Raw genomic sequence first — 7,783 nt, 5'->3', positions numbered from 1 at the left:
ACTTTGCATGAGTATTTTCATGGCCACATACTTGAGTTTGCAAGACAATTCAAGGTTCCCAAAATTATAGGAACTCTTAATTAGCAGTTGTGATTTGGACACTTCTCTTTTGACAGGACTACGCTTCCAGATTTCATGGCTAGCTATAGAATAGGAGCTTAACTACACAAAGATCCAGGCGTGCAAGCCCTTGGTAAGCACATCTCTTAAGAAGGCAAGAGAGTATGTCTCAGAACAACTAGCCTGCAATCCCACACTGACACCAACAGCAAGTTAAAAGGCTAAATCTGACACAGAACCTACGGATATGTGGAGCCGCTTGGACAATCCAGCTGGAAGAGTAACACAAAGAGCACAACTGCAAAATCCATTAGCAGTACTGGGCCTTACAGCCTGAGAATGTCAAATAACAGCACTAGCTGCAGGCGCCCTGATGAAGAGCAGCAAGGACTGGTTGGTTTTTTAAACTAAATTTTGCTTTAAATTGCTACCGCTGTAAATCTCAAATAAGGACTCTATTTCCCCTCTGCACTCGTTATGTAGCAGCAACTCCTTAAGCCAAAGAAGTGGGACAAGTTCTCTCCTGTGTTATTTAATGGAATTCAGACTTAATGGAGTAGCATGAAGATGAATTGAATTCACAGACTACATAAAACAGGAATTATATTCCAGCCTCCAGCCACTACATTACTAAACCAGCAAAACTCTATCTTGACCTTTTATATTGGATTTACCTGGAAGAAAAGGCAAATAAAATTTATCCTGGAGCTTTGAAAACCTGCAGCCTGAAAGTAAAGTCTCTTTATTCCACAGGAGATTCTGCCAAACTCTTTCAGAAAGGTCAAGAGAACAATAAACTTATGTCCCATAGCCAGAAAGAATCTAAGAGACATCTCATGACTTGATGCTTCAAGGACAAACACGAGTGATCAGAAATGGTTCAGAAAAATACCCATCACACAGCAGAAACCCAAACAACTTAGAGATACAACTTAAGCAATGTAAAGCAACACCAGTGCCCCAGCTGTCAGTATATCAACTTTATGTCAATACCCGATTCAAAGCAAAACAGCACTTGGTGATACTTTGAGTAAACATTGGCAAGACTTATTATTGTGATGGATAGAGACTTATTTCTTTGACCTTGTCTTTATTCCTTGACATAAAAGTTGACAAAAAACAAGATGTATTTTAAAATGAAACAAAAGCCATACCAAAGCAAACTGAAATTCCTCTTCTGAACAGCATGATCCCCACTTGTGAGAAAACACCCAACTTACAGCAGATGTTGGTTTCATACTCCTGCTGTTGGGACACTCATCCTCTCTGTAGTCACAGTGACATCCTGATGAAACCAGATTTAAGCTACAGGTGCAGTAATAATCTAGCTGTATTTGTGTAAATGGCAGCACAATTCGCCTGCCCTACTGAAGAATAGTGATTGTAGTGTAAGAATTTACACAGCCTAAGAACATACACAGGGCATAAGTGCTGTGTCTCAGTGTTTATCTAACTGCACAACACAGACTCCCAGTCATTTCAACATGTTAGTGATATAGCATAAGACAAATGGCAAAAATGCACAACACTACCCATGTTTAAATGACAATGATCCCAAAACTCTGTTTGACTTTACCCTTGCCATTTTCCAGCCTGAAACTGGCAGTAAGGGGGAGCAGAACAGCACAAGTTCCAGATTAGCAACTGAGCAGCTCCCTTCCTCAGTGGTCTTGTGATTTAAGATGCACACAGAGCGGAGCACTTTTGAAGCAACTCTTTAATATTTTAAGACAGAATTCTTTATTCACGGAATGTGCAATAACTCCTTCCAAACTATATGCAAAAATAAACCCCAAAATTCTAATGAAGACATAGAGAAGAAAAAAAAAAAACAAAAAACCAGCACAGCAGTGTTCCAAAGAGAATACATAATTTACAAGTATAAAATTCAAGCACTCCCTTCCTATGCCTGGAGCTCTTTTAAAATATTAACAATTAAATCTCTTCGGTAAGTGTATGGGGTATACTTTATTCTGAACCAGTGCCTTGGGAAAAGGTTACCACTTGGGGCATATATTTTTGTCCCTTCTTTGCCCATCAGAGCACGAAGAATCCTGTTGCGGGACAGGATTTTGTCATAAAATTCCACTCCACCTTTGGCATAGTCTTTGGATACAGTAGCTGCATTTCTGTCAGCCTTGCAGTCCAGGTGATAGGTCATAGCATCATAAGAAATGTAATAGAGGATTAGTCCAGCGGCAGCAATTATGAGGTTACAGATGCTGCAAAGTACCCTGGGGCCAGAATACAGACCCAGAGCTATCTTTATACCTGTCCCACAGAGACACGTACCAGCTAAGCACATTGGAGCCACAGCTGCACTCGCTAACGGGCTGCCATTCTGCAAATACACAACTTCTCTGGCAAGTGCAAACTTCTGTGCTTCAAGTGAAAATGTCAGAGCTTCCTTCAAAGCAACACCTTCATTGCTTTCCCAGTCTACTTCCTTGCCACCAATCACAACAACATGATTGACTATTCCTCTTTTATCCTCAATTGTGCTATCAAAATTAGGAGGGATGCCCACCAAAGAACCTGAAGGCAGCCAGGGGATTCCAGCACTGACTGGGTGGAAGCCAGAAGCTGCAAAGGCTTGGCAGTTGGTGGACTTCACTGCAGTATCTTGAAGGACATCCTGAAAAACAGCACAGAGCCTCTGAGAAAGCTCAGCTGGCTGCCCATCTGACCAGCACTCATGCAACAGTTTGAACGTCTGCTTAGGAAATACATGATAGGAAAGGTTAGCGCCAAACAGTCCCACGCAAGAAGTAGCCAACAAGGTGATCTTGTGTTTCTTGAACCACACGGATGTCTTCCGCAGGAACTGCACTCCCATAGTCAAATTCTAACCTGTTTGTAACACAGAATCAGGAATTAAAGTGTGCTTAAAAAGGTCTTGCATCCCTGTAGCATTTTAAAAACAACGTAACAAGCAGCAGAGAACAATAACAGATGAAACAAATCTTCGTATGCATCAACAAAACACAGAATACTTCGACAGAGAAGGCAATACTCACTAATTTTGGGACCTCTGAACAACAAAGGATAACTGAAACAAAGAATTAACTTCTCCCTCTCCTCCAGTAAATCAATTCATTGTGGTAAGGCCAATAATAAAGCCACCACGCTTCCTCCTCTCCCCAGCAATCAATAGACATACTGTATTTACCCGATACACTACTCCTTGCCAGCAGTCCTACTGCTGCACTCCACTACGGCAGCAGTCTGCAGATATTAAGGCCAGAAAGAGACAATAATTAGATGAATCTACCCTAACTTCCTCCACCGTGTATTTCCAAGAATTTTATTTAGTTACCTCAAAATTAAACTCTGTAACTTGAGCTTAATTACAACATCCAAAATGGGATCATATCTTGATTCGAAAATTTCAGGAGACAGAACTTGCCTTTGGAGTTTCCTCTAATGGATAATCAACTTCAAAACACAATGAAAAAGAAAGTACGCCCTTCTTCTAGTTTTTCAGATTTCACCTGACAGGTTGTGGTTCCGTCTTACTTGCAAACAGCTATTTGCAAACACCAGCATCCTTCCTTTCAGGGGCAATTTAAAAAAAAAATTGTCTGAAATAATTTGTCTGACAAATAATTCATGCAATTCAGGGCAGAAACTGAGATAAAAACTGTTTGAGGGCAGATGGCTATGCTGTGACTATTCACATCAGCTGATAAATATAAAAACTTCCCAACCTGCCAGCTCCTTCAGTTCAAGAGTTCCACTTCCCTTGGGGAGTATCAGCTCCTTTTATGGACCAAGCCATATGATGGGTTAGAGCCTAGGAGAGCTCTAATCTCTTAAAAAAATCCCAGTGGCTACAGAATCCTCTCCTAAAATGATGCGACTGTAAAGTCATAACAGTTAATAAATGGTTAATTGCTGGTTAATCCAACCCTGCCTGCAGCAAGGGTGTGGAACTAGATGATTTTCAAGGACCCTTCCAACTTAAGCCATTCTATGATTCTATGAATTAGGTGCCTAAATCCAAAAGAGATCAATGACACTTGGGTGCCCGTTCCCATCTGCATTTTGCAGTGCTTCATCTCTCAGAGCCGTAACACATGTGCTGGGGAGAATCTTGCTGCAGCTGTTTCAGACACTGCTATTTCCAGCTGTCCTCATGGAAAGCCGAGGTAGCAAAAGGAAACTGTTTGGATGGAACTACTGAAGCCTCAGTGTAGAGTACCATCAAAGCTGGGTTTTGCTGAGCTGCTGGGCTTTGTACCACAGCAGCTGAAACTTTGCCATACACTCTTTCCTTCCACTCAGGCTGAGCAATACCCTCCCACAAAGGGCAAAGCAGACAACTGGGGGCTGTAACATCACAAACCAGCACTGTGCAATGTGCCGGGATACACCAGCCATGAGCAATGGCAAATGGGTATCAATCATAGGGGTGCAGAAAGGGATTAAATTAAAGGCGGCGTTTTAACGATAGGTTATTACACCTCCCTCCCATGAAGTCCTTTCTAACTAAATTCACCAGAAGAATCCTTGAACGTTTGTTTATACTGCACCTAACACTCACTGAGCGCTTAACAGCAACAACGATGCATGTAAGTATACAATCATTACATTTGCATTGCTCAGAATAATAACTAGTGGCATTCTAACAGAGGACTGGAGGTGCTGATTTGTTTGACAAAATTATTTAAGAAAAACACTCCAAAGTACTGAAAGCTTGGCTGGAAACCCACTTTTGGGAGAAAACATCCTTGGCAGCGGAGCCAAAAGCAGAAGATGGTAATATTAAACACAAAGGATTCCCTGGGAGTTAAAGACCTCTTGGCAAAGGCAGACTGGTAGGTGGATCTGATGGTAAGGCCATGCCGTTACAGGAAGGGCCAGCCCCAGCTGGATGAGACCCTACTGTTCTGCCATGCACCCAGCGTGACCAGCAGAAATCAGTAATCAATCAGGTCGTGGTGGTCAGCGTCCATGAAAAGAAAAGAGGAAGAAATACCCCCAGGAGCTGTCAGCACCCAGCCCCAGCTCAGAGCCCACACCATCACACCGCAGGCACGTGGTATTCTTAACCTTTGTGCAACTTACTGGTAAGGAAGGCAAGCAGGAGCCACGTGGTGATTTATACTGGAGCATACCCCGCAAACTCTGACTTAACTTACTGAATTCTGATGAAGCCACACCGCGATTTATAGGCCTGTCTCCCTCAAGAGCTGAAATACTCTTTGCCACTGCGTGCACGTACAGAAAAATTCGTGAAAGAACGAGGATCTCAGCTGCAAAAGCAGGGCCGGGGCTGGAGCCGGCCTAGAAGCTGTTCCCTCTCCCTCCCGCCCCGCAGAAGCCCGGTGACCGCTCCGCGCCCAGCTGCAGCGGGGGCCTGGGGCCGGCAGCCCGCCCCGACGGCAGCGAAGGGCGGCAGCGAAGAGCAGCATCGCCTCCCCCCGCCCGCACCTACCGGGGCTCCCGCACCGCGGCTGCAGCCGAGGCGGGGCTCCGACGGGCGGAGGACGGAAGAGGAAGGGGCGGGCGATGGGGCTCGTCTTTTTAACGGGGCCTTTTAAAGCTAGAACGTCCCCCCTTTGCGTTCTGCGCTGTGTGCCGTGCTGCGTGGCTTGGCTACCCTAGGCCTCGTACCCCGGGTCGTGTCGCTTCCCCGCCCTCCGGAGCCCAGAAACCCGCAGCTGCTGCCGCAGGGCCGCGGTGCCAGCTGGAAGAGCTGCAGGCGTGAGGACAGCTGTGCCAGCCCCATCCGGCTCGGCCCTGGTGTGGTGTCAGCACGCCGTGCAGAGGGGTGTTGTGTAAGGGAAGCGTTCCCCTCATTTCAGAAATTAAAGTCACCCTTTCATGCAGAATTCTTCAGGTTTTGGGCAGCCGAGGTTTGCGGCTCAGAAACGTCAGCTGTGTGCTGTGACAGCAAGGGGGGAAAACTGTGTGAATATCACTGGGATTTTAATATGTGTCTTTGTGTTTCAGTGTTACAGTTCCATGGCTTAATCCTGCTTAAATCCCCTCTTTATACATCATTAACAGAGCCCTTCTGCTGCAGAAAGAACGGAGGGCAAAAAGGTGATGGAAGAGCGGATGATCAGGATGAGGGCTGAGGTCCCCTGGTTTGGTCAGTGCAGAGAGGACCATTTTTGAATTTTGGCTTGAGATCTATCTTCAGATAAAAGAGTCGAGACTGTGAACTTAACAGCTTTCATTTGAATTGAAATATTTCGCTACAACTTGTATGAATGTACCCTAATAAACATATCACTCTCATCTTTTTCCTGCTCAGTGATCTCCTGCTGGTCCCCAGCATTATACAAATGCTAGTGCTACAGAGACCCAGCTGGCTAGGCCTAGCCAGCTTATCTCCTTATGTGAACAGAGACTGTTAATGGCATCCTTGGTTTTAACTCCCAATAAGCAAGTTGCTAACTGCTAAGAAAACACCCTCCTTTGTGAGAGGACACAGTTCTAGCCTTAGGTTATAGTTTTATGTGGAATTGCAGGACAGATTAGCAGTTTGCTGCCACCCAAAGGGAGAAGTCAGAGAAAAGATCTTACCTTTCCCACATCTTTCCCCTCTGAACCTCACTTTTTGCCAGGTCTGGCATTCATCAGATCTTTTCATGACCTGCTTTGAACTCTCTGTCAGCAGAAAACTTCCCATAGTGAAAACAAACAAACAGAAAAAGCAACCACAATCATTTTCTACTAGTTACTAACTTGAATGGAATCATGGAAAAGTCTGAAGAGTGACAAGGCAGTGAGAGGCAGCCAGCAAAAAAAGGAGACTAGAGCTTTATCTTCCCCTTTATCAGCAGAGAACTTTAATAGCCATGGGTCTGCAGCCTCAGTGTGAAATTCCATCATCTGCCAAAATTTATCATCTGTAATTAGGTACTGACACTCATCCTCCACGCAGAAGTACAAAGGAAAAGTGCAGATGATGAGGGGCTACTTCAGACTGTGCTCCATACTAATTAAGACACACTGACGATGGATTTTGAAAGCCTGCTTGTTGCTAGGACTCACTCTAGTGGAGAATTTGGATAAATGTTTGGATTGGTTTGTGAAAGGCACTTTCTGAAAGGTGCCTTTCCCAGCTGATGTCTAGTGGCCAATGGTTTCTCATGCAAATACTCAAGGCATTGGTTCAGTTTGCATTAATAGTGTAGGTTCTTTTAAATGCTTCATCATAAATGTGATTATGGAGAGTAAGATCCCAGCTTTTCTAAGCATCAGGCTGACATAATTCTGGTTTTAAGAAGCAGCTGCTACAGAATGGAAGATGGAAGAATGGAATGCAGCCTGTGTCTGTTGTACAAGCAACTCGTGGTCAGGGAGTAAGGGATACAGGCCTCTTTTAAATTAGCCTGCTAGGTGGTGCTACAGGACATGTTCTAAGTCAGTCATTCACAAACAGCGGCTCTATCTGAAGTTTTACCAGAAGAAATATCTACTCTTACCATTATTTGCCTCTCTAATTTACAGTTCTGTGAGTAAAGCCCTATTGCTGCATTAGCAAAAAGGTTGATGTTTTCGTTAAAGTACAGAACTGAAAACCACTGACTTCAGTATCTCTTAATACATGTGTGCTCTCGCAGTCTCCTCTGCATATGTGATCTTCAAAGTAAAAAATGGTCCATCGGTGAATCCACCAATCTGAAAGAGATATTTCTTCTCATAATCCCTTATTCCCTTCTGGAGTCTGTTTATCTGCCCTCTTATAGCCCTCTTTGGGGTCATCTTG

The 7,783-nt window shown here is 44.3% G+C and overlaps 1 protein-coding gene across 3 annotated transcripts; it reads right to left on the bottom strand.

The window, feature by feature from the left end:
• Positions 1-957: 957 nt before the first annotated feature.
• Positions 958-5,549, bottom strand: TMEM177 (transmembrane protein 177). Of its 3 annotated transcripts, none has more exons than XM_042827371.1 (3): positions 5,498-5,549; positions 5,128-5,270; positions 958-2,910 (listed from the first exon to the last, which is right to left on the bottom strand). In XM_042827371.1, the coding sequence occupies exon 3, from the start codon at positions 2,894-2,896 to the stop codon at positions 1,964-1,966; it is 933 nt and encodes a 310-aa protein (XP_042683305.1). In that variant the 5' UTR covers positions 2,897-2,910; positions 5,128-5,270; positions 5,498-5,549; the 3' UTR covers positions 958-1,963. The 3 variants fall into 3 exon arrangements, with proteins under 3 accessions (XP_042683305.1, XP_042683308.1, XP_042683306.1); XM_042827374.1 differs by having other exon boundaries at positions 5,202-5,270; XM_042827372.1 differs by lacking the exon at positions 5,128-5,270 and having other exon boundaries at positions 959-2,910; positions 5,498-5,548.
• Positions 5,550-7,783: the final 2,234 nt, after the last annotated feature.

Source organism: Centrocercus urophasianus, unplaced genomic scaffold, assembly GCF_019232065.1.
Source record: "Centrocercus urophasianus isolate 14NV4802_14NV808 unplaced genomic scaffold, USGS_Curo_1.0 seq_28, whole genome shotgun sequence".
NCBI classification, from domain to species: domain Eukaryota; kingdom Metazoa; phylum Chordata; class Aves; order Galliformes; family Phasianidae; genus Centrocercus; species Centrocercus urophasianus.
The sequence above is the reverse complement of the archived record's forward strand: the minus strand, read 5'-3'. Positions and strand labels throughout refer to the sequence as shown.

Bases quoted from the DNA above. Each gene is read 5' to 3' on its own strand.
- TMEM177 (XM_042827371.1), bottom strand. From the start codon at position 2,896: ATGGGAGTGCAGTTCCTGCGGAAGACATCCGTGTGGTTCAAGAAACAC.